General features: G+C 37.5%; 1 protein-coding gene and 1 pseudogene across 1 annotated transcript; one reads left to right on the plus strand and one right to left on the minus strand.

Moving 5' to 3' along the window:
- The first annotated feature begins 1,554 nt into the window (after nucleotides 1-1,554).
- Nucleotides 1,555-25,982, plus strand: AADACL2 (arylacetamide deacetylase like 2). Its single transcript, XM_045812524.2, has 5 exons — nucleotides 1,555-1,653; nucleotides 4,651-4,873; nucleotides 9,130-9,199; nucleotides 10,630-10,801; nucleotides 24,916-25,982. Exons 1-5 carry the CDS (start codon nucleotides 1,570-1,572, stop codon nucleotides 25,516-25,518), a joined length of 1,152 nt encoding a protein of 383 aa, XP_045668480.2. The 5' UTR covers nucleotides 1,555-1,569; the 3' UTR covers nucleotides 25,519-25,982.
- On the minus strand, nucleotides 11,441-13,368 carry LOC148108423 (dynamin-3 pseudogene; annotated as a pseudogene).
- Nucleotides 25,983-26,882: the final 900 nt, after the last annotated feature.

Genomic DNA, 26,882 nt, shown 5'->3' on the forward strand with positions numbered 1-26,882 from the left:
TAACAGATGATATTACTAAGTTATGTCCTGGGAGATTCAGGGAAAACTGCAATGTAGGTGAATAAAAAAAAAAATTTTAATAATGAAATTTAGGATAGCCTTCGGAGTTTTGCTTATGCTTTCAAGAAGCCCAATATATACTTATATTAGACCCCTGATTGGATCGTATCCTGTCACTAAAAATTACTTTCTTTAAGTACCAATCTCTGGAAATGAGCTTGAGAATTGCAGGTTTATTGATTGTTGACTATTCTTTTATTTCCTAGGTCCTGAGATGTCAGACAGAAAATCGCCAGTTCCTTGCATCTCTAAAGAACATCAAAATGATCAGCTTGATGGACAGGGTCTCAGGGGGCAGCAAGCAGAAGTCCAGTATCTGCACTTGATATTGCCACACGAGGCTACTTGGTATAGATTGCTCTTAAAGATTTACCACCCAGGGGCGCCTGGGTGGCACAGCGGTTAAGTGCCTGCCTTCGGCTCAGGGCGTGGTCCCGGCGTTATGGGATCGAGCCCCACATCAGGCTCTTCTGCTGTGAGCCTGCTTCTTCCTCTCCCGCTCCCCCTGCTTGTGTTCCCTCTCTCGCTGGCTGTCTCTATCTCTGTCGAATAAATAAATAAAATCTTTAAAAAAAAAAAAAGATTTACCACCCAACCATAAGAACAAAGTCACTGTGTAATCATTTAAAAAACAGTGTTTCCTGACATACTTATACTGAGTACTTCAGACTATTATAGTTCCAGCTTGGTGAATAATGGCATATGCACAAGTCTCCATACCCCTTATTTTTTTGGCCCAAGGTTTGGTCCACTGCAGCATGCAAGGCCTATTAACATAGTAATCTGTGCTAGCTGCATGAGCCTGCGTTTTGACGAAGTATCAGCTAATTTTTTTTTTAAATTATGTTCACTTAGCCAGCATATAGTACATCATTAGTTTTTGATGTAGTGTTCAACGATTCATTAGTTGCGTGTAACACCCAGTGCTCATTACAACACGTGTGCTCCTTAATACCCTTCACCCGGTTACCCCATCCTCCTACACCCCTCTCTTCTGTAACCTTTGGTTTGTTTCCCAGAGTCCCGAGTCTCTCATGGTTTGACTCCCTCTCTGAATTTTTTAAAGCCTCTTCTTACAAAATGCTGCAACCAACCCATCACAAAATTTTACTTTATGATGTCTTAAGGGCTTTCACGCAGGCTCCGATTTCACACCGAACTTAAGGACGACGACAGCCTGGCAGGGTGAAGAAACACTGTGGGATTTGTTAACTGTTTTATTTTCATATAGGCATGAGCTGTTGTGTTGCAACATCCATCTTGGAATCCGTGTAATTGAGAAATGAGTCACTACTGATGCAATAACTTCTGAATGAAAAATTAGCTTCCCCCTGCTATGATGATCATCTCTTACCCGAAAGGCTTCCCGATCTACAGTTGTTCTGCCATTGTTAGTTAGGATTTGTGCAAATGCTTTCATCTCAGCACATGAAGAGCCTGAAGAAAGGGATATCATGGGGTTCAAAGCTCTGTGTTTGGGGCTTTTTTTGTGCTTTCTTTGCCTCTAGTATGTATGTCCCTATACCGGGTGACATTGAAGAATACTGGAAAGTAACAGCCTTAGATATATTTGCTAAAACTTGCACATTTATGGTAAGTATCGTGTTTTTTCCTTCTGGATATTGGAATGTCTTGTTGACTAAAAATCAATGCTTATGAACTTTTCAGTAATTACTGTTTTTGAAATAACCATTGCTTCTTTGTTTGTTAGAATAAATCAATTATAGGAAAGTAAGTAAATATCTGCATCTGTGCAGAGTGAGGCAGGATTCCTGCTTCCCAGGGGTTTAGATCCAAATGGAAAGATTGTGTCTGTTGTGATATGCGTGAAGTGGTGCTGCTGAAGGGAAAAGCTTTGAGTTTACTTGATAACTTACGTTTGAGTTACATTTGACACACTGGAGTTTTCAGTTAGGTTTTCCTTACATGCATTATACAGATAAACATTATTGGCGTTTGGGGGCGCCTGGGTGGCTCAGTTGTTAAGCGTCTGCCTTCGGCTCAGGGCGTGAGGCGTGATCCCGGCATTATGGGATCGAGCCCCACATCAGGCTCCTCTGCTGGGAGCCTGCTTCTTCCTCTCCCACTCCCCCTGCTTGTGTTCCCTCTCTTGCTGACTGTCTATCTCTGTCAAATAAATAAATAAAATCTTAAAAAAAAATTATTGGCGTTTGTACCTACTTGATGTTAATTTAGGGCTCTCACTATCTCAATGGTTTCCATTGCTTATCTTTCATTCTAAATTGCTAGGTTTCAGAGATTGTGTGACTTGAAATATGTGGGGTTGATTATGAATGTGAGCAAAAATAGCTCCTTGGTAAGGGGGAGATAAGGTTAGAAACCAGCGTTTTTGAGCTTTTAGAATATATAGGCTTTCTATAATATAAACCTCTGTGCGTCCCCACTACATTTCGATTATTTGTATTACTCTATAGAGGAGGAAAAAGAAGTTGAGAGGAGCTCATGCAGGTAGAAAGTGACAACTTCAGAATTTGAACCCACAAATACCTCATTTCAAAACTCATACTCTTTCTGCCAAACCAAGAGGCTCCCAGAAATGTTCTTTGATGACAGAAGCAGTAAGAAGCTGAAAGGAGACAGTGGTGGCAGTGATCAGATTAGACAAGAGAGCAATCTACGGTATCAGAGGGAGAGGCCGTTCCCTACTACTCTGTATTGCAGAGAGGAGTTCTGTGACAACAGCCAACTCTTCCTGTCTGTGTCCGCTGAGTCCTGATACTTATCTCTCTGATTACTTGGAGAGGCACACCTTCACCGTAACTCTCTTCCTCCAAAGCTCTTACCCCTTGAGTTCACATAACTTGAGAGCTGGTGTGGGTAAGCAAGTACCAGCTCCATAAAGGCTTTTCCTTTGTCAGCTACAAATTATTCTCCCCATCGCCAATCTGTAATAAAATTACACCCTTTATAGATTCGATACTGTATATGGATTGTTCTTTATTTTTCAAAAGATAGTAAGAAAAACATCCGTGTATTTACTTTAAAGATTATTCTAGTAAAATTAACAGTCATTAGCTGTTCTAGAGAAAACAGTTTTATTCTTCTCAGTACTGAATTTTGTAAGTCAAAGTTGAGATACCAGGAAGAAAAATTAATTCTTTAACATATGAAAGGGAAGTGAAAATTAAAGTTTTTGAGAAAGTAACCTTGATAAATAAAATGCTTTGCTACGTCCATCGTACGTTAAATTGGAAGGCTGAGTTTGGTAGAAGAGCATGTCCAACCTTGAAAAATTTCCTTAACCCTTCCTTGTATCTTTTTTTTAAACTTAGGAAATGGGGATACTAATCATAAATACTTTTCAGGATCACATATGCTAGAAGAGTACAAAATAATCTCTAAAGTGGTACTTTTGTTATTGTTCAAAATATACTTATCTGCTCAGAAACAGAAAATATCTAAGAAGTGAGAAACAAGGCAATTTGCAAAAAACCTTTTAAAATTCAATTCACTCAATGAAAAATTAGTGTCATTTACCCATTTACCAAAAACCCGCTTTAAGGGATACTCTACCTGATCATATTCAATTAGCATGAAATTACTTAAGAATTTTTATTAGTGAAGAATACTTAAATAAGACAAGCTTTATTGAATACATACACCCATGTATGTACTCTGCTATGGACATTAAAAGTCCTAACTCACTTGAATCCTACAACAACCCACCAAGGGATTTATTATTACTGCTATTATTATTATTATTATTATTATTATTATTATTGAGATTTAAAAAATTGAAGTAGATAGTAATTTGTTTCTGGTCATATAGTCAGTAGGTGATAGTCTAAGAGGCTGGTCTAGAAAAATGGGTGCAGATTTGGCTTTGACATTTCCTGGTTGCAATTTAAGAGCTGCAGGCTTCCTCGTCATCAAAGTATAGGCATTAGACGTTCTTTAAGACCCTGTAATACCTCAAACTCTTGGAAATAATTGTAGGTATAAAGGCTGTTTTATGTACTATTTATTGACCATGTGATTTTTAAGGTTCTTCTTTTGAGTAAACTGTCCAGTGACATGTCACAAAGATCCTAGAAAAGTTGTCAGGAATACCAGGGAGAGCTTTCTTCAATGCTATCAAATACGGGATTTGGGGGACAGGGATCGGGGGGCGAAGGACATAAACCTATTTGGAGTTGAAAACCAGGGCATTTGAATAATTCGTAGTGTAGTCATAAGACAATATTTAAAATTTTGGATTAAATAAAGTGAACCATAAAGAAGAAAAAATGAGACAGCATTTCTATAAAACAAAAAGGAAGGGAAAGGTGGTGCAAGACCTGGATATTTTTCAGATAAGAATTTACAAATAAGAAATACTTATGACAGACATTAAAAAAAAACTGCCGGTAAACTGACAGCTTTTGAATGACACAGTGACAAATCTGAAATACAAAATACTTGAGATGTGCAACAGGGTTATGGACCAAGATCTATGCAGTATTATTTGGAAATAATTGTTACAAACATTCTATATCTGTCTATTTTGCTTATGTTTTCCTTTTTTAATTTTCTCTTTCTATGCATTTGATGTTAAAGATGAACGTGTTCAATTTTGTTTTCCTTTTACAGGCTGTGTGCTTTGAGAGTATAGGTACTATGAAATATGAAGAGGTAATTTCCATGCTATTGAGGCTGGACTATACCCAACCAGTTTCTGATGAGTATGTCACGGTGATGGATACAACATTTGTTCACGTTCCAGTTCGTTTGTACTTGCCAAAGAGAAAGTCAGAAACCCCAAGACGAGCTGTAATCTATCTTCACGGCGGTGCTTTTTGTTTCGGAAGTTTCAGTAAGTTCATCATATAAGGAAAAACTATAACTGGCTGTATATTTTTGATATGAGAACTATTTAATATAAATACGCATACCTACATGTATAATAGGTGTAAGTGTAGCTATAAATATTAGCTATGTAGTAGAGAGACACAGACAGGTTTGGCAAAAATATCATGGAGATCATTATTTCTGTTTCAGTTTGATTTGGTTTTGCTAAGCATTTTCTTCTCAGCTTTTATATCGAATGAACTTATATCAAATGAAAGTAGGATATGAATGAATCAATTATTATAACTTGTTTTCTTTGGGATCAGAATATATTCAGGAGCAGAAACATTGAAGGGATGCAGATGTTTTAAATGGTAAATCAGAGTCATACGTTGGTGGCTACAAGGTCAAGTTTGTAGTTACTGATAATAATGCTAACAGTGGTTAAATTTAGAATGGTCGCTAGTGTTGATTCTTAAAGGAAAACACAAAATAGACCTATGTTCTAATATACTCTTCCTATTCAGGGCACCTGGGTGGCTCTGTTGGTTAAGTGTCTGCCTTCAGTTCAGGTCATGATCTCAGGGTCATGAGATCAAGCCCTGAATTAGGCTCTGTGCTCATCTTGGAGTCTGCTCGTCCCTCTCCCTCTCCCCGCTTATGCTTGCTCCCCTGTCTCTCTCTCTCTCACTCAAATAAATAAATAAATAAATAAATAAATAAATAAAAGCTTTAAAAACAAACCAAACAAAGAAAATAACAGATTTTCCATGTTTATTCTTCATAAATATTCTTGTCCCCCAGAATTCTCTCCCTACCTTTGGGTTTTGACGTTACACACTCTCTTTTCCAATCTTTTCTCTTCTCCAAGAATCCAAGGGCTGCTGACATCCAATCCTTTTTTTTTTTTTTTAAAGATTTTATTTCTTTATTTGACAGAGACAGCCAGCGAGAGAGGGAACACAAACAGGGGGAGTGGGAGAGGAAGAAGCAGGCTTCCAGCGGAAGAGCCTGACGTGGGGCTCGATCCCAGAACTCTGGGATCACGCCCTGAGCCGAAGGCAGACACTTAACGACTGCGCCACCCAGGCGCCCCTGACATCCAATCCTGAACCTGCTTCTCTGATACTATTCCTGAGTCCTGAATCCATATATACAGCTATCATTTAGACCTTTACAACTGGACAAACCACAGACATCTCAAGCTCAATTTATTGTCTTGTGTCCAAATGGCCTCAGAAAACAAACAAAAAACCCACCATTCATCTAAACCAACATCTGAAAGCTCTCGGTAAATAGCAGTTTTAGTCAATTATTTACGGTTCTTTAGTGCTCACATCAAATTACCGTATCCCATTCATTCTACTTCTGAACATTTTGACTTCATTAACACAATTTAGTACTTCATGATCTTTTAAAGATATTCCTCTCTGATGTCTCTGCCTGTGTCCTGTTCAACTTTATTTCATCTTCTACACTTAGTGTACTGGGTCTTTCTAACGCGCAAATTTGGTTATATGATTTCTTTGTTTAAACTCTTCAGTGACTTTCATCACATAATAAAATGAATCTAAATCCATTAGCATAGTGGCCAGATTTCCAGGTTCTTACATTTTTAACTTTTCTTGCTGATGCTCCCCTTCATAATTTGTTTCGATCATACTGCACTGTATTTAGTTCCCAAACGCTCTGTGAATTCTTATTTCTATCTCTGGCTATGCTTTTCTAGAATGTCCTTCCCATCTTAAGAAAACTCTTGCTCACCCTTTAATGTTCAGGTAAATTATCATTTTGTGGGTGAGGGATTGTGTGTGTGTGTGTGTGTGTGCATGTATAGTCTTCCCTGGCTTTAAAAGACTTTAGCAATGTTGCTTTGTGGTCCATTCAGCTTGTGTTCACCCGATGGCAACAATCCTTGTTTTGTTTTATAATTGTGTTGGATGTTTCATTTAGCACATCTCCGAGAAGTGGAACCACCTCTTAGCCTCTACCAAAGCATTTTCCATGCAATGAGTGTTCAACACATAAATGTTTTTTGAGAAAAAAAAAAAAAAGAATGACTTAAAGGTACTTCTGTTGTTGTTCTCTAGAGGGATTATTAATCAAAATGTTTTCCCAGGACTTTTATGTATTTTTCACCTTCTTAATCTTTTCAGTAAATTAGATTTCACCTATAATTTAATTTATGTCATGCATTAGGGTGTTTGGAATACTATGCTTCTTTTATAAAGTACGTTATAAGATATTATAAGATATGTAAGATAAATTAAATACCTGTTTGGCCTCATTTGTCTCTAAAGAGATTTATTAATGCCATTAAGGTTTTTATAAGGTCTGTGAAATATCCAAGCATCCATATACATATTACCTGGGACTTCAGTCATCACTAGAGAAATGCTCACAGTTGAGAAAATATCACCTTTTTGAAAAATCCTTAGAAGTGCTCCTGATTATCAGATTGATTTCCCCTTCATTGACAAATGCAATGATTGTGATCAGTAATTCCTAAAAACGTGTGAATTATTATTCAGGACACACATTCCAATTTCTTGCTCAGCTGAATTTCAGTTGTGTCTTCTTTCTGTGTCTTGGCTTTTTATTTGCACTTTATTTGTTCATAGATCTGTCAGAACTTAATAAATAAACTATAAAAGTTTATTTAGATACCTTCTATTTGTTGACAAATCAGGACATAGACTCTATAACTATTCTATGGTATTTTAAAATTTCAATTTCCTTTCTTTGTTTTCTAGGCTTCCTATTTTGTTTTCTCCTTTAAACTTGCTGAAGTTTCTTTGAGAACTAAGAAATATAAGAAGATATTTCTTTAGTAGACTTTTTTACATGGAACCATGGCTTTTGTTTTTTGACATCTCTCCTAATATTTTCTTGTTTCTATCTGGGTTCTACAAGTGATATAAATTCAATAATTGGACTTAGAAAAGAGAAAAACATGAGCCAACAGATCATATCAGCCAAGATCATGAGTCAGGACAGCTGGAGATAAAGAATGGGAAACAAAAAAACTTAAACTGACTTTTGTTGTAAGACAAGTGAAAAGTATTGGGAAATAAAAATGAAGACAGGCTTGAAGCATATCATTGAGGGGCTTTCAGTGTGAGGGTCAGAGGGTTCTTATGTCTTGTACATTTGGTATTTATCTACCCATTGCCTTGTCTTGCAGATTATCAGCTCAATCTTTAATGAAAACATTATTTTTCTATCTGACTTACTTTTCTGTTTTCATGGTAGTCACACACCCAGTATTTCATTCGTTTTTTTTTTTTTAATTTGAAGTTTTATTAATGTGCAGGAGACATTTTGGAAAAGTTTGGAATTTGATCATGGCTCTAGAATTCTCTGAATTTCTAGGATCCTATGGTAAATAAAGTAGTAACAGATGTCAAAGAGATTGCCAGAGTTTTGTGGCCAGGGCACTGGCAAATTGGATTTGGAGGTACCTGGGATGAGATATGTGTGTGTACTGGGGGAGGGGGGTGGGCAATGGCTTGTGTGCCGTGTGGGCCAAAATAGATATGTACGTCTAAGTCCACATACTGACTTGCCAGAGGCTCTCTCAAAATTTTGTTGCTTTTCCTTAGACTCTGTCTTAAATACCAAGGTTATTGGATCCTTTTCTAGTGGGGCATATTCAAAGAATTTGGAAGTTCAAAGAACCGTATCATCGAGTGCTGTAGTTTAGAGAGTCAGTCATCTATTACTCACTTTCTCCCCAGAATCCCGAACCAGTTGAAGATTATACAACATTCATGTAAATGACAGTCAGCACATAACCATTATTTCTAAAGAAGGCTTTGGGGAATGTGTATTTCAGTACTGTTATGACACTCTTGAGTTAGATTAATTCATCCGTAGTGGCTGGCCCTGATGACCAATCACACTTCCTCGCTATGAAACTTGCTGCCTGAAGGGACAAGCAGAGTAAAATGCAACAAGACACAGAAGGTTCTTGGGAGTGAAGATCCTTGTGTACAGGCAGCAGATGAAAAGGGAAAAATCAGAATAGGCTGAGCCTAGTTTCTCTTCTTCAGAACCACCAATCTGCAAAGTCATTTTTTCATCCCTGGAGACAGTGACTAATGAAACACTCCTGCAGAGTGTATCATGCTGATTCCAGTCCTCCTGCATAGAAATGGAGTGGGAAATATAGGCTCCTTTATAACATTCACAAATCACATTTCTTTCCAAGTTCATAGCTATAAGCATGTCTGTTGCTGTTTAATTACTGAGAATACTCTGACATTTATTTCTTCATTTCAGAGAATACAGCTTGGGACTCCCTGAATAGATGGACTGCAAAGAAACTCAATGCTGTTGTTGTAGGAGTGGAGTAAGAGAATGATTTTCTTTGGTTACTATGATTTTGCCTTCACCGAGTAGAGGTTTGATTTCCAAATCAAGTCGACTATGCCTCATATATAATTTTGTAAAAATCGCTATATTTTATTTGTCGTCATTGCAACATAGACCATTCCTCAAAAGAGTGCACGATCTCACATTCTGTGATTCTGTGAGTCTCTGAGTGACATCCTTGAGTGAGCATTTTTGGAAACACTTGTTCTAGACACATAAAACTCAGGTCCCAACTTGTGCCCCAGATAACATAGCTAGATAGGAAGAAATAAATTATTACACATTTGGGATGGTAGGTAGTGTTTGGGTCGGGGATAAAATGTTTTATTTTGTAAAAATTCTTGTTTGGAGTAATGTAGGAGATAAAGGCTGGGATCATCTAAGAATTTTTTTTAATGTTTTTTTATTACATTATGTTAGTCACCATATAGTACATCCCCGTCTGATGCAAGGTTCGATGATTCATTAGTTGCTCACAACACCCAGTGCACCATGCAATATGTGCCCTCCTTACTACCCATCACCAGTCTATCCCATTCCCCCACCCCCCTCCCCTCTGAAGCCCTCAGTTTGTTTCCCAGAGTCCATAGTCTCTCATGCTTCATTCCCCCTTCTGATTACCCCCCTTTCTTTATCCCTTTCTTCCCCTACCGATCCTCCTAGTTCTTATGTTCCATAGATGAGAGAAACCATATGATAATTGTCTTTCTCTGCTTGACTTATTTCACTTAGCATTATCTCCTCCAGTGTTAATTTTTAACTTTTTAAGGGACCTCCACACTGTTTTCCAGAGTGGCTGTACCAACTTGCATTCCCACCAACGATGTAGGAGGGATCCCCTTTCTCCACATCCTCTCCAACATTTGTTGTTTCCTGCCTTGTAAATTTTTGCTATTCTAACTGGTGTAAGGTGGTATCTCAGGGTGGTTCTGATTTGAATTTCCCTGATGGCTAATGATTTTGAACATTTTTTCATGTGTCTGTTAGCCATTTGTAGTCTCTCTCTCTCTCTCTCTCTCTATATATATATATATATATATATGTTTAATGTTTGGATCATCAGTTACATTGAGAAATGATATAAGCTATAGAGTATATCCAATCCAAAATGTGCTTGGACTAAAAATTATGCTTACAACCTTAGGGAGTTCATAATATCCCCTACTCCTCACACACAATGTTATCCATGGACCTTAGATACAAGGTTGAAAACCTTTATATGAATTTCCATGTTTTTTCAAATAATGAGGAGTCAGTGGAAAAACTCAAGTTTGATTTTTGGAAAATTAAATAATAGAGATTGGTGTTAAATTGCATCTATTTGCTATTTAAAAGCTACATGGAAAGTTACAACTACAAATAGTACTTTAAAAATATTATTTAAATGAATTGTTCTTTTTTTTAAAGTTATAGACTAGCTCCTCAACACCACTTTCCAGTTGCATATGAAGATTCCTTCACTGCAGTCAAGTTTTTTCTTCAAGATGAAATTCTTGCAAAATATGGAGTAGATCCCACCCGAATCTGTATTTCAGGAGACAGTGCTGGGGGTAATTTGGCAGCAGCAGTGGCTCAACAGGTATGTTTTATTTGTCTTTATTCTGAGAGGTTGAGGTCAAAACTCATTTTTTTTCCCCTGTACAGATAACCAGTTCTTATGGCATCATTTGTTGAAAAGATCATCTTTTCTCACTGGATTACAGTGATGCTTGAGTCTAAGTTCCTAATAATATGACTGTTTCTGAATCCGCTCTTCTGTTCTATTGATACCACACTGACTTCATCTTTGTTCCTTCTTCAAAATTGTTCCTACTACTCTAGATCTTTTCCATCAAAATGTTGGGATATCTTGTTAATTTCTAAACTGACAAGTAGTAATTTACTTTTTCAGTGTAGATATCTTACAAATCTTTCTTCAATTTATTCCCGAGTTATTTTGGAAAATTTTCATGTAAAACAATATTTTTCAAATGTTTGTTTGACAATATATAGACATACATTTGATTTTTACCGTGGCCTTATCCTTAAAAATTTCGCTTAGAGATTCTAGTAGTTTTTTTAACATTTTCTAGGATTTTCTACAACATCATGACTAGAGGTAGTTTTAATTCTTTCTTTCCAATCTTTATACTTTTCTTTCTTAATTAGTACACTGTCTAGGGCTTTCAGGATCATATTGAATACAATTGTCTTGCTCTGAATCTTAGGGGGAAATTGCTCAATATTTTACTAATAAATATGATGTTAACTGAAGGCTTTTCATAGTTGGCTTTTGTTGGTTGAGGAAGTCCTTTCTATTCCTATTTTGCAGATAGAGCTCTGAAGTCACAAAATCTTTAACATTATTGATTATAAAGTGCAATATTGTTTTTGGAATTTGGTGGGGTCTTTTTGTTTTTGTTTTTGGCTTAAACAACAGCAATTTATTTTCTCGCAGTTCTGGAAGGTAGATGTCCAAGATCAAATCATCAGCATGTTTGGTTTCTTAGTGGCTTCTCTCCTGGGCTTGTAGATTGCCGCCTTGCCACTGTATCCTCACATGATCATCCCTAGATCTGTCTTTTCTGTGTCCAATTCTCCTTTTATAAAGACACCAGATATATTGATTTAGACCCACCTATAGGATTTTTTTAACCTTAATTTCTCTTTAAAGGAAATGTGTCCAAACCATCACATTCTGAGAGTGAATAATTTGGGAGTGAAATAATTCTGTCCATAATGGTCCCATTATCTTCTCCATGTGTGTATATGTAATACATATACATTATATGTGGGTTTCATATATCTGGAGACTCAACATTTTCTAAATATCATGAAGTGAGTAGTTTTCTCCCCACTCTAACCATAGTATGTGAATTCTTTTTCTGTATAAGGACTGAGACCAACACAGGGGAAGTAAATAGCCATGGACTTGTAGGAAGGGACTGATCTGTATTATATTTGGGACTCAAGTCTCCTGTTTTTATTCTGTTGTGCAATAGGCTCCCCTTTATACTGTTACTTTTAAAATTATAATTATTACATTTTTGGAATTTGATGTCAACACATGTATGACCGGTAGACATGTAGGAGTCTACTAGGTTATGAATGGTCTCAGTTGACTGTCCAACTTTGGGTCCATGGAAAACTTTTCTGCTTGGCTATTCTCATTATTTGCAGTTAAAGATTCATCAGGAGAAACCTCAGTAGAGGTCTTCCAGCTGCCTACATCCTCTTGTGAATCACATGCCAGCTCAAGAAAGCAACAATGTTTGTATGCATTCTTTTGTTCTTTATTAAAGAATACAGAGATGTGTTTGCTAGACGTAAAGCTCTTGTCCATATCCCAAGCTTCCAGGTTGTCCAATGGCAGTATATACTTTTTTTCTTTTTCCTTGTCATCTTTGTACAAGGACAAACTTTCAGGGACAAGGACAAACAAGTATCCTTTAGAGCATCCTTGCATGATGCCGGTGATGCTGATGGCTAGCTGATCCTTGCAAACCACCTAACTTCCAGTTGTGTTTTTCTTGTGAACTTGATGGCTCCTCTGCTAAGCATTTGCAAAGTTAATGAAATCTTCCTGCTTGGTGTTGATGTAGGAGCCTTGGTTGTCAATCAGTAGCAGTACCTGGTGCTTTGTCTTGCCTTCTTGCTGTCAAACATGGTTAGCAACAGCCCTTTTCATTTCTTTGCAGGGTCTGGGCAACTTGGCTATTTTGGGGGGTATACTTCTTGACAGTGTTGATTAATTTTTGTGTTACCATATCTACACTCTTCGAGGAAGGCCCTCTCAGCTTTGCAACTCATAGTTTGACTATTTATTGGATTGCCATGTCTGGAATAAACAACCCTGTCCTGACACAGTGCATGGTTTTGATTGCATAGGTAACCCCCGCAAAGAGGTAGCATATTGTTCTCTAGGACAGCCCTGGCATCTGTTTCTTCATCTGTAAGGTCTAGTTGGGTGATGACTCCAGGGGTTCTCAGAACTTGAGGATCAATATCTTTAGCCAGCCTCAGTGATCTGAGTTTGTAAGATGGATATTGGCTAGGGCAACAGCCATTCTTCTGCATGATGAACTGCACAATCATTTCTCTGATTTGATGCTCACTATCTGGTGGCTGATCTCCCGTGAGCACTTTAGTAACTCTAGGTAGGTTCATGTTTAGAGTTCTGTATACATTTTCTTGGGGGAAAAAAAAGAAAGGGGATTTCAGTACAAAAAGAAAATTTGCAAACCCTTAGACTTACTGATTCCTGAGGTCTCTTCTGACCTGAACTAATTTGCTGTGTATTTAAAATAATATATCAACTTATTTGAAAAATCTTGCTGGGATGGGCTGGGAAGTGTGGTGGGGAATGAAAATTGGAGACTACCCCCTCTTTTATGTTATTATATTCATTGCTATACCAAGTCATATAGCAATCTGATCTTGAATTTTATCTAAAACTAGTTTTATGAATATAGAAATTCTGAAAACTGTCCAGTAATTATCCAGTAACAATCAAGAAGCACCTTGCTACTCCTGTAATTTCTGCTTGCATGTTGTAATATTTTCCAGGCTTTGTAGATGAGGAAAGCTTTTGCAATGCTGCAGATGCAGTTATTGAGAGTCCTTAAAATGTGAAGACCTTACTGCTTTCCAGCAAGGCAATCCTAAATATTAACATAGTCACCAAACCCAAATGCAATTCGCAGTGAAATTTCTGGGGCAGTATAAGTTGTTGTCTTGAAGTGAATTAAAATTTGACGTTATCCTTTTCCTTGAATTAGTTAATTTACAAGAACCGAGTTATCTGTATAACTTCCTGATATAAAATCTGATCAAAGAGATTGTTACAACTGAAAATACTACATCAGACCTCAATATGCTTAAAAAACATTAAAAAGGTGACTTCCTTTACCCTTTCTTGTTTATTTTTATGGCCATACTTGAAGTTACTCATTCATGCTCTGCTAAACTTTCTACATGAGTTATATTTTAATCAAAACGTTTTATTCCCCATATTAGGTTTATTCGTTATCTGGGTCATCAAAATCAACTTTTACTTTGTAAGTATTATAAACCCTTTTTTCCCCCAAAGTCTCATGACCCTGTGTTTAATAGTATGTTATAGATTTATGGCCTGAAAAACTCAGTTTCAGTAAGAATATATCACTGAGAAATCAATATTGTTTTGTACTCTGAGAAGACTTCAAGAGGATATACTGGATTTGTTTTTCCTGTATGGATGCAAAAAAATCATACAGAATTCACGATATGAAAAGATGTTCTCATGGATTAAGAAGTCAAATAATGATTGAGATTTTCTCTCGCTCGCCCTCTGCCCCTCCTGCTCATGCTCTCTCTCTTAAGTAAATAAATCTTTAAAAAAAAAAAGTAATATAAGATATCTATATTTATTAGTTTATAGTTTTGGCCTTTCTAAATATACCATTCTTACTAATTTGAGTCACTTTTCATAAGGTGTCACGTGGCCTCGTGATCCAATTTACAACGATATTTCTATGGCATCTCTACATCATATTTCTATGGCCACATATGGTCTTGTGTTTGACACTTCTTTAAAGATATTTTAAAATTTTTCTTTACAAAATAATCTTAATAGTAAATGTTAATCAGAGACTGTAATTAATGATGATGCTTTAAAGAACACTTGACAATCAGCACCCTTGGACCTGGGATATTTTCAGTTGTAAGTATACCAGTTTCTGCCATGTTTATTTTTCTCTATGTGCTCACAACATCTCAGTGTCACACAGACTACCTGAAATCCATTTAAAGCAGATAAACCTGTCCTCTGTTAATTTGAATTTGGCATCACCATTGCTCTGAAAGCCTCTATCCATCTATGCCAGCAAAACCAAGATGAATTACAAAAGCCATTGTGTAGTCTCAGGAAAGACTTTGTCATAAGGTCTCGGACTGAATATCCCTCACTTACGAGGTAGAGAAATTCCTGCCTTCCACTATAATGAGTTGATTAGCAATAGCTCTTTCTCTCCCTGTGTTGGTCACGTGGAAGATATGTCTAGGAAAAGCAACTTGTCTTGGGATATACATCTTCATCTCAGGGAAAGAAATGTCTCCGTAAATTTGCTAGATTATATAAAAGATTGGCTAACTTCTTCAGGTCTGTAGAACTAAAAGGCCTTTATTAATACTGCATGTTAAGCCTGAAATTCATCTGGCTTTGAAATTATTACCTTTCAACCTTTAAAAGCTGTTTATCTGAGACCCTGTAACAACAAAGTTGCCTTATTCTGAAGTTACAGATGGAAGTCAATTTGATAGGTAAGAAAGTTGTTTTGCTTCAGCCTGACATCAGATATTCAACTATCATAATTTGGGGGTTTTTTTTGGATTTGGGTTCATTGTTTTCCTCATCAGTGGGAAAAATAGTTTGAAATTATGTAATTAATTTGACACTTACATGCTTACCTTTTGATGTGAACTCATAAAAGATGAGAGAACTGGATCTGTTTCAATGCTATAGAATTTTAGATTCCAGTTGGTTCATGATTATGTTGAGGATGCTTTTAATGAAACATTATTTTCCATAAGTAGCCAGGCTTTTTATTTATTTATTATTTACTTATTTTATTATTATTATTTTTTAATAAGGAAGTTTAAGAGTAAGAGATATTTATGTTAGCCAGACAAAGAACAACATGTAAAGAATTTCTACTTATCCCTCTGTCTCTGTCTCTCTTTCCCTGGTTTCCTTCTCTCCTTTAAGAGATCTCCAACTTGAAATTAGTTTTGATTCACAAGCTTATTTTTAAGTCTGATACATTTTCTTAAAGAGATAATGGGCAAATGGCCACCAGATATGTTCTTCTTTTAAACCCTGTATTATCTCCAAAACCAACTGACATATCCACCAACCAACCAATTTTTTTAAAAGATTTTATTTATTTATTTGACAGAGAGAGAGACAGCCAGCGAGAGAGGGAACACAAGCAAGGGGAGTGGGAGAATAAGAAGTAGGCTCCCAGCAGAGCAGGGAGCCCGATGTGGGCCTCGATCCCGGGACCCGGATCACACCCTGAGCCAAAGGCAGACGCTTAACGACTGAGCCACCCAGGCGCCCCCACCAACCAACCATTAAACAAAATTCCTTTGTATATGTTTACATGTCTTCTCCCCTGTTTTTTTTATGGTTAAAAACAGTATTTTGATTTCCATTTTTTATTACTGGTGAAACTAATTTTTATTGATCATTTCTCTTCCTTTTTCTTTTTTTCCAGTTTAGATGGTCATCATTGAAATCTTTATTTAGTTGCCTCTGTGTGTATGTATGTATGTATGTATTTAATTTGAGCACAGTTGACACACAATGTTACATTAGTTTCAGGTGTACAACTTAATAATTCAACTTCTCTATACTTTGGGCTCTACTCCCCACAAGTGTAGCTAGCATCCGTCCCCATAAAACACTATTGCAATATATTGACTGTATTCCCTATGCTGTGCCTTCTATTACTGTGACTTACTCATTCTATAATTAGAAGCCTGTATTTCCCACTCAAAATCACCCCACCACCTCTGCTGGATTACTTCCCTCCCACCTCCTGCCTCCTCAGGAGGCTTTATCTAAAATTTATTCCCTTCCTTTCCAGTATTTTCAAAATCCCAAACTTTATTTGCTCTTTTACTGCCGCATGTAACCATATCTAGGCCTTCTCATCTCCAAATCAAAACAAAAAGAAAGACAAAGCTAATAAGACTTTCTTTTTTATTTTTTATTATGTTATGTTAGTCACCATACAGTACATCCTTAGTTTTTGATGTAGTGTTCCATGATTCATTGTTTGCATATAACACCCAGCACTCCATGCAATATGTGCCCTCCTTGCAACCCATCACCATCTATCCCAATCCCCCACCCCCTCCCCCTCTGAAGCCCTCGGTTTCTTTGCCAGAGTCCAGTCTCTTGTGGTTCATTCTCCCTTCTGTTTACCCCCCCTTCATTCTTCCCTTCCTTCTCCTACCGATCTTCCTACTATTTCTTATGTTCTATAAATGAGTGAAACCATATGATAATTGTCTTTCTCTGCTTGACTTATTTCACTTAGCATAATCTCCTCCAGTCCCGTCCATGTTGTTGCAAATGTTGGGTAATCGTTCTTTCTGATGGCTGAGCAATATTCCATTATATACATGGACCACATCTTCTTAATCCAGTCATCTGTTGAAGGGCATCTCGGCTCCTTCCACAATTTAGCTATTGTGGACAATGCTGCTATGAACATTGGGGTGCATATGGCCCTTCTCTTCAGTACATCCGTATCTTTGGGGTAAACACCCAGTAGTGCAATTGCTGGGTCATAGGGTAGCTCTATTTTTAACTTTTTGAGGGACCTCCACACTGTGCTTTCTTAATCCTTTATCCAGCCTTCTGTTCTATCACTAGTCTTTCTTTTTGTACCCAGTTGAATTAAAAGCAAATTATGCTCCTTTTCTACATACTCATAATACGTACTTTCCTCAGTTCATCACCTTTGTGCTCTCCCCTGGCCATTTCTTCAACTTGCTGTGGCTGAATCTGTCAGGAATCTCATTATCTGTCTATTTAAGGGCATTTTTGTTGTTGTTCTTTTTCTATAACTTCCTTTCATCACTTAGAACTCTTTCCAACTTTTGCCTTGGAGTACTCCTTTTTCCCCATGAGGTCTGTGATAGCACTCTCTCTGTTCTCTTCTTACTTCTCTTCCATCCAATTTTGTCCAAGAGACAAACTCTTGGTCTGTACACTCCCTTACATCTGGTATTCTTTAGGGCTCAACATTTGGTCCTTCTGCCTTTTATCCTACTCTCTGCCTGGCATCGTGGCTTCAGCTCTGATTGATCTGCTGAAGGTTCTTAAAGTTATGTTTCCCACTAAGGCCACTGTCATGAGCTCAAAACCCAGTTTTCCCCACCTGGATATTCCATAAGCTCTAGAAACTCCCACGGCAAACCTCCTCTATATTACCCGAAGCAGTTTTACGCAGTTACAGTATGGTGATTATCCTATAATCTGTTGCATGTGCATATTCCCAACTAGGCTCTTACGTATTTTGGAATCTGGGAACAATAATTTTTTAAAAAATCTTCATGTATCCAAACGCTGACATCATACTTGTCCTCTTCCTGCCTTCTTTCTCTACCCTTCAGAATACTCCAGGATTTGACTTCTGCTTTCTCTTCAGAATGTTTTCCAGCTTAGCAGCTTTCTTGAACCTGTCCCATCGTGCAACAGAGCACAGTGTTACAGATTATCTTTACCATGTTTTTGTGGGAAAAATTTAGGGATTAAATAAAGACACTGCTTCTGCACGCTGCTGAAATGAGCAGTAACTGATTATTCGCCTTTGGAATCAAGTTGATTTTGCTCTTTGCCTGAGAAGAGCATGAATGGATTCATTTTTGTCCCCTCCCTATTGATGCAGTTGCTGTTTGTTTCTCCTTTTGAATCCTGCTGCCCCTCCCGCCAAAAAAGTTCATAGATATTACATCAGAGGAAAGTATGGTGGAGAGTGATGTTAGAAATGTTGGCAGAGGCAAATCATACAAGGGCCTTTTGAATTTTTTCTTTTTTTTACTTGACTCCAGGGGCATTGTGAAGTCACAGAAAAATGTTAATCACTATTTGTATTTTAAAAAATACTGTTATTTGGGGCACCTGGGTGGCACAATGGTTAAGCGTCTGCCTTCGGCCCAGGGCATGATCCCAGCGTTCTGGGATCGAGCCCCACATCAGGCTCCTCCGCTGTGAGCCTGCTTCTTCCTCTCCCACTCCCCCTGCTTGGGTTCCCTCTCTCGCTGGCTGTCTCTATCTCTGTCGAATAAATGGGTAAAATCTTTAAAAAAAAATACTGTTATTTGACTTATTTCACTTAGCATAATACTCTCTCGTTCCATCCATATCATTGCAAATGGCAAGATTTCATTGTTTTTTATGGCTGAGTATTCCATTGTATATATGAATTCACTCACTTGTGGAATTTAAGAAACAAAACAAACCATCATAAGGAAAAAAAAGAGAGAGGCAAACCAAGAAACAGATTCTTAACTATAAAGTGCAAACTGATGATTGCCGGGGGGGGGGTTAAATTGGGGATGGGGGTTAAGGTGTGCACTTGCTCTGATGAGCACCAGGTGTTGTATGGAAGTGTTGAATCAAAAAGAGTTGGTCAAAAAGCGTCTACTCAGAAGAAATAAGAGAAATGAAAATAGAGAATTAGGTAACAGGCCAGATTGAGCAAGTGACTGAAATGGTGAAAAGAAGACGCTTACGACAATGGTCTTCTATGGTATAGTAATACTAAAATAGGGTTAGGGAGAGGGTATGTTTTTTAGGAGACTTCTGTGGTCTGAGCCATGGGTTTGCACAAGAGTTTTTCAGATGTTTGTCCAGCTAAGACACCACTGGTGCATCCTCGAACAAAAATGGAGCTGAGCCAATATTTCCTATGGTTTGCCCAGTGGAAGATCAACAAACATTTTCCCTTCTCCCCCTTCTTCTTCTTCTTCTTCTTCTTCTTCTTCTTCTTCTTCTTCTTCTTCTTCTTCTAAGATTTTATCCATTTATTTGAGAGAGAGAGCATGTGTGGACGCAGATGAGTGTGCATAAGTGGGAGGAGGGGCAGAGGGAGAAGGAGAAGCAGACTCCCTGCTGAGCAGGGAGCCCAACATGGGGCTCAGTCACAGGACCCCGGGATCATGACCTGAGCTGTTAAGCAACTGAGTCACCTAGGCACCCCCAACAAACATTTTCTGAAGCATTTCAGAGATACGATGTTGGATTTCTATTACATTTGTCTCCACAACAATAAGAAGTATAGCTATCATTAACTGAGTGCTTACTGAATGCCCAGAACTATACTCTAAATGCTTATCTCACCCCCGCAAAACTGAGATACTGTACCTACTAATTTACATCAATTTTAGAGATCAGGAAATGGAGGTCTTACAAAGTTAAGTATCTTGTCCAAGGTCATAGAGTTAATATGTTATTAAATTCAGGATTCAAATTTAGATATGAAAAGCTTAACCGTTGAGCAATACTGATTTCAGGCTTTTCTTCCCCAGTTGACTGGGTTTGTACCTGGATATGGTATCACATGAATCCAGGACTTTTGAGTCACATACTCTGTTTCACTGTCCTACTTTTAGGACATAAAATGGGAAGTGCAATTTTCAAGGCAGGAATAAGGAGCAGGAAAGAACAGGATAAATCCTTAAGGAGGAGAGCAAGTTGATCATCTTGGGCTCTTTGAAGGGCCCTGTCTTATTCCATTTGGGCTGCTATAACATAATAGCTGGTACTGGGTGGTTTATAAACAACAGAAATTTATTTCTCCCTGTTCTGGAGTCTGGAAGTCTCACGTCAGGGTGTCAGTATGGTCTGGTGAGGGACCTCTTCCAGGTTGCAAGCTTCTCATTGTACCTCATGTGGGGGGAGGAGGAAGCTAGCTCTCTGGGCCCTGTTTCATAAGGGTATTTATCCCACTCAGGAAGGTGGACCTAGTCACCTCCCAAACACCCCACTGACTAATACCATCATCTTGGTCATTAGATTTTCAACATACGAATTTGGAGGAATATAAATGTTCAGACTATAGCAGGCTCCACGTGGGATTTCTCTAGTGTAGTTGGAACATGCTGCCTAGGATGGGGTCGAAAGGCCTCTCATATTGGAATTCTTTCATGATGGTTCAGAGTTCACCCAAATACACACTGGCTATCTGTATAATGGTGAAATTGGGGGTGGTGTCGTTGGGGATGGTCAATGAAAAGGAAGATTAGTGGGAGGAACAATCCCAGTTGCTATGAAGCTGGGATTCCTGGGTTGAAAAGAGTAGATCTGCTAAGTTTGGTGAATAAGACTTAGCACTAGTGATGCAGGAATTCTACATGTAAGTTAATATTTTGCATACATCTATCCTTCTGTGGACGTCAGGCAATGGATAAGTTCCTGTGGATGTGCAGAACTTGGAGTAACATACATCCAAACCAGGGGCTAGATGGTAGGGAGCCTTGGGAACCAGGGACTGGTTTGAGAGGGGCAGTGGGTAACGAGGGACTCAATGTGGGAACTGTAGTGTAGGCCCTTGGCAGGAAGAACTTAATCTTTCTCTAAGAAGCACCACGCCCTAATAGAGGGTCTTGGGACATCTGGGGAATGGGAGAGGATCTGGTAATGCTTCAGACGGTCTGGAGCAGGCTTTATGTCAGGTACAAGTATCCATGACAGACAACTACTTTGAATGGGCTTCAAAGCAGTGGAGTCAGTAGCCTGATACAGTTCTCTCTGTGCAGGGCATAAAGTCATGAAGCATCTTTTCTCTGAATTTGCTATCAGCCACCCCTCAGTCACCATTCCCAACTCATGCGGGTTGGTTGTAAACAAAGAAATGAATGTAGGAGTGAAAATAGTTCTGACTCACATGTCACTCCAAGCTTTTTAGTGTGACACAGAAAACTTTTCTGAACTGGTTCCAAATTTTGTTCCCAAATATGTAGATTTAGGAGACCAAACTTTTACCATGGTGTGAGTAAACTACTCTCATGATAACAATAATATCAGTGGCATGACCTATAACTTGAAAAACCAGTTAGAGATTCAGATCGCTTGGTTTGATCAAAAAAGGCAGAGGGATAGTTAAATAGGAGAATTCTATTTTAGATTTCATGAATTTAGGATTAATGCTACTTAACTATAAAAGGGAAGTTCAAATGCATCACATCCACTGCGTTCTCATTGAAATAATGTTAATTATTGAAAAGGATTACGAATAAGGATGTGCTTTGTTGAACATATTCCATGGCCTTTTATTGGGTTACCCAAAGGTCTTAATTATACTGAAAAATAAGAAAAATTTAAACAGACAATTCGAAAACAGTTTCCAGTGATAAACCTCAAGGATACTATAAAAAGCAAGATATGTTCTCTCAACTTTTTTTTTGACTTTGTATTTTCATTCTTGTTCTTTTCAGAGTAATAATGTCCTGAGATAAATATTTTATACATCTTTTTGCAGTCAAGTACATATGAGTTGCCCACAAAATGAGAAATACATATCCATTCATGTGATATTCACGTTTACATTATAGGACGGTCCACTCAGGGCTCTCAGTAGGAATGTTTATGGATCAATATTAATGCTTATTTGCACCTTTGCACTCTGATTAGCTAGTTGTCTTTGAGTCCATGTGGGTCTAGAAAGAAAGAACAAAGCTATAGATAATTCAATAATTCAGTGTTATTGTTGGAACCTATTTGTTACACGTCCCTCACTGCTTCTTACATCCTATGATTTTTGGTTCTAAGGATAGTGTCCTCTTAAGAGCATTATAAACTGACCAGCAATATTGACTTATTCATTTCTCTGCTTTTTTTACGCTAGACTGAGCATTTCATTATCTTAGACTTAGTAAGAGATACAATGATAACTTAGATATTATCAATGCTTGTGGAATTCAAAATCCAGTAGAAAGATCCATTATGCACATTTTTATAATATAAGGGGAAAATGATCATTGCCCTGAAAGAGGTAGAGAGCTTTGGAAGTTTAGAGGAGCTTAGAGAAAGACAAGTGAGCTTTGAACATGTACTCACATGCAAAATCACACGTACATGGTTATAAATATATATGTAGACTGTGTAGAAAACATCTGAGAAGGTTCATATCGGACTGATAACATAGTTGTTCAGACTAGGGCAAAATCACCAAACTTGGAGTATCTGATGAGCGGGTGTTCTTCCAATATTGTGAAGGGGGTTAACTTTGAAATGAGCTTCAGAGCATGACAGAGAAATAGGAAGAGGCATTGAATGACCAAGCAAAAAATGATGTAATGGGGACCTAGAGTTGGTAAGTAGTGACACATTTGTGGGAAAACAATGTATTTCACCTGACATTGCAGAAAGGGCAGTTAGGGCCAGATAAGGGTGTTGGTGGGTTCCTTTGCCCTATCCTTGTGTATGTGGTGCTGTTTGTTTCTTTATCTAGGTTTGGGATTTGGTCAGGGGGATGTTAATGGTGGACTTTTGCTTAGTAAATCATCTATCTGAGGGCACCTGGGAGAGATTTGGGAGTTTCTGTCAGGAAACATTGTTTTGGCTCATTTCCATGCTAAACTTGTGACGCCTCCAGCACCTTGGGAGAGCATCAGGGAGGTGTAGGATACTATTTCCCTTGCTGAAGTACCTCTTGAATTTCAGTTTATTCCCTCCTTTGGGTTCAGCCAACCACCGTGGTGAAAGATTGACTTACAGGCACAGCCTCCAGCCTGAGCTTTTCACCCGGGGCAGCAGCAGTTGTTCTTCATCTGTCCAGATGTCATTGTCTCCGATGCTGTGCTCTAGCTAAGACACCTGCTCCTTGGGGATTATGTCCGGGTTCTCTCCTACTGTCCACAGGGTCATAGGTGAATCTCAGGACACCTTTCACCTCTGGAAAGAGAAAAGGGCTCCTTGTCAAATATTTCACTTTTCTCCTTCATGTCAAGCTGTAAATATCAACAAGGCTTTTTTTTTTTTTTTAAATAATTTCATCCCTTTGTTTTCCAAATATCGCCATTCTTTCAGAAGGTAAGTTACCTATCAGTTGGCTTTCTTTTTCCTTTTTCTTTTGTCTGTGTACTTTTACATTTAAATATGTTTCTTAAAATTTATAGTATGATGTTAGAAACTTGCTTAATAGCCAAATATTATTTTAAACTTTAAAATATTTTCATTTGAATGTTAATTTTCAATTTTGATTTTAAACTGTAAGCTAAAATATTATTTTAATAATTACACTTATTTCTTCCATTCGCTATGATTGTTTTCAGTCAAGAATTTTTACAAATTTATGTATACTGCCAATTTCCCCCAGGAATGTACTATTAAGGTTATTCGCATTGTTGATTTTTGACAAAAGCATCATTATATGTATGTATCTCCCTCTCTCCCTGTGTCTCTCTTTTTTCCCCTTTGCCCCACTGTACTGAACTCATTTTATGCACCAAGCCAATTGATGGTAAACCATCAAATTGCTAAAGCAAACCTAGCAGGGTTTGTGCTTAGTGGTTATGAAGCCGGGTTACTGATCCTTCTGTCACTACCTCAGACTGCGGAGCTCACTGTGGCCGTTGCTCCCAGTCTCTCAAATTGCTCTTGGGTACAGCCCAATAGTGCCTCACCCCCTGCCATATGTCTGTTGTTTTTTTTTTAAAGTATAGAAATATAATTGACCTATAAATCAGGTTAGTTTCGGATGTACAGTATAATAATTTGATATATGTACATATTGCGAATTGACAGCACAAGAAATGTAGTTAACACCTACCACCACACATGACTACACATTTTTTTTTCTTGTGATGAGAACTTTTAAGAGTCACTATCTTAGCAACATTCAAATATATGGTGAACTATAGTCACCGCGCTGTACATTACATCCCCAGGACTTATTTATTTTATAATTAGGAGTTTGTATCTCACTTTCTCCTGTCTCACACATACAACCAACATTTTAAAAACTTTACTGTTGAAATGACCTCGACATTTTTTCATGCCATTAAAAGACATTCTAAATATTGTGAAAATAATTATGATATCATATCAACTTATATAGATTTGTTTACCACAAGATTGCTTAAATTATTAAAATTAAATTTCTTCCTCTTGGTGTTTTGGAGGTCTTTGTTTATAAGACATCATTTTGTTTGTTTCAGGTGCAGAATGATCCTGAATTTAAACATAAAATCAAGACACAGGCTTTACTTTACCCTGCCTTACAGGTGATTGATTGTCATTTGCCATCTCACCAAGAAAATGAGCATGGTGTAGTTATAACAAAGGACTTAGCCATAAAATTCGTGAGTTTATATTTCACCAATGATGAAATACTTTACCAGGCAATGAGAAGAAATGAACATATGCCTCTGGAATCAAGACATTTGTTTAAGTTGGTTAACTGGAGTACTTTCTTACCTGAGAAGTTTAGGAAGGATTATGTTTATACTGAACCAATTCTTGGAAGATACAATTATTCGTGGCCAGTACTTACGGATATCAGAGCTTCACCCTTATTAGCCAATGATTCCTGGTTACAGAATTTGCCACCAACGTATGTGCTTACCTGTCAGTATGACATTGTGAGGGATGATGGAGTTATGTATGTTTCAAGACTTCAAAATGTTGGAGTTCAAGTTACTCATGACCATATTGAGAATGGAATCCATGGAGCTTTATCATACACTGAATTCCCACTGTATTTACGTCTAGGTTTCAGGATAAGAGATATGTATATTAGTTGGCTGGATAAGAATTTATAAATATAGTCTAGGTCCCCCCAATAGGGACCAACACCTATTAAAGTTGAGAAATAAGAATGGTTACTGGCAAATTAGAGAAGATAGTTTCCAGGCAGGCACAGAAATTGCAATAGTGAGTGGGAAAAGGAAAAATAAATTTAAAAAATTACAAGGTAATTGTATTAGTTTCCCGTGGCTGTTGTAACATATTACTACATACATAGTGGCTTAAGACAACAGAAATGTTTTCTCTCAGGCATTCTGGGGGGGTCACAAAATCAACGTGTTGGCAAGAACCACACTCCCTCTGGAGGCTCTAGATGGAGCTCTTTGCCTCTTCCATCTGATGGCTGCCAGTATTTCTTGGTGTAGCCAGATTATTTTGTCTTGAAAGTTAGCGTCTTCAAATCTTTCTCTGCCCCATTATCACATGACCTTCTCCTCAGCCTCCCTTTTAGAAAGATACATGTGTTTGCATTTAGGGTCCCCCAAAGTAATCCAAGATAATATCCCCACCTCAAGATCCTTCATTTAATTAACGTTTACAAAGACCTGCCTTTTTTCCATGTAAAGTAACATTCACAGAAATTAGGGTTTAGATGTCTTTTGAAAGGCCACATTTTTTTCACATTTTCAAATCTTATATTTTTAAAAGGCAACAGATCAACATTATAATTCATTCTAATCTAAATATGTACTCAGCAATGTAGCCTAGCTCAGTATGGAGTGAGCAAGGTTTTCAAAAAACTGTCAAATACGTCATTTAAAAATACCCAAATAATAAATCACTTCTACAAGCCTTTTGTTGAGTGAAATCATAAACTAAAGTTTTATTGCTGTGAAATGAATATCTGTATGAATTTTGGATATTAAGTATAACCAGTCGAATCAAGTTAAGAGATTAAAACTGTAGCAAGAAATTTGTGTGTGTGTCTGTGTGTGTGGTAGGGATAGTGAAAATTTACAAGCTACTTGACCCAAGAGCAACTGAGATATCTAACTTCTTCAATCAAACCTACATTTTTCAGCAGGCAATTAAAAATGACAATTTTAACAGTCCACAAACTCATATATATTTTTCATACTTTTTTTAATGTAGAAAGAAATTAAGTATGTGCAAAAAGCTGTTTTTTTTTAGCTCATTTTCAGCACCTAGAGGATAGAAAAACATCTATGACTATCACAAATGAGAGCAAAATGAATGTCATTGGAGTCAGTTATAGTTCTCCTTTGAGGGTGATAAAATCTATATGGAAAGTTGATCCCATAACAAATTATATTGTCATAGTTTTTTTTTTTTTTTAAGATTTCATTTATTTATTTGACAGAGAGAGAGACAGCCAGCGAAGAGAGGGAACACAAGCAGGGGGAGTGGGAGAGGAAGA

Source organism: Ursus americanus, chromosome 20 (assembly GCF_024610735.1).
Source record: "Ursus americanus isolate L20-20 chromosome 20, mUrsAme1.1.p, whole genome shotgun sequence".
In the NCBI taxonomy this organism is placed as follows: Eukaryota; Metazoa; Chordata; class Mammalia; order Carnivora; family Ursidae; genus Ursus; species Ursus americanus.

Coding starts and splice junctions, on each gene's coding strand:
- AADACL2 (XM_045812524.2), top strand. CDS start 1,570: ATGTATGTCCCTATACCGGGTGACATTGAAGAATACTGGAAAGTAACA. Junction 4,874..9,129: donor TTTTTGTTTCGGAAGTTTCA/GTAAGTTCATCA, acceptor TCTTCATTTCAG/AGAATACAGCTTGGGACTCC. Junction 9,200..10,629: donor GCTGTTGTTGTAGGAGTGGA/GTAAGAGAATGA, acceptor TTTTTTTTAAAG/TTATAGACTAGCTCCTCAAC.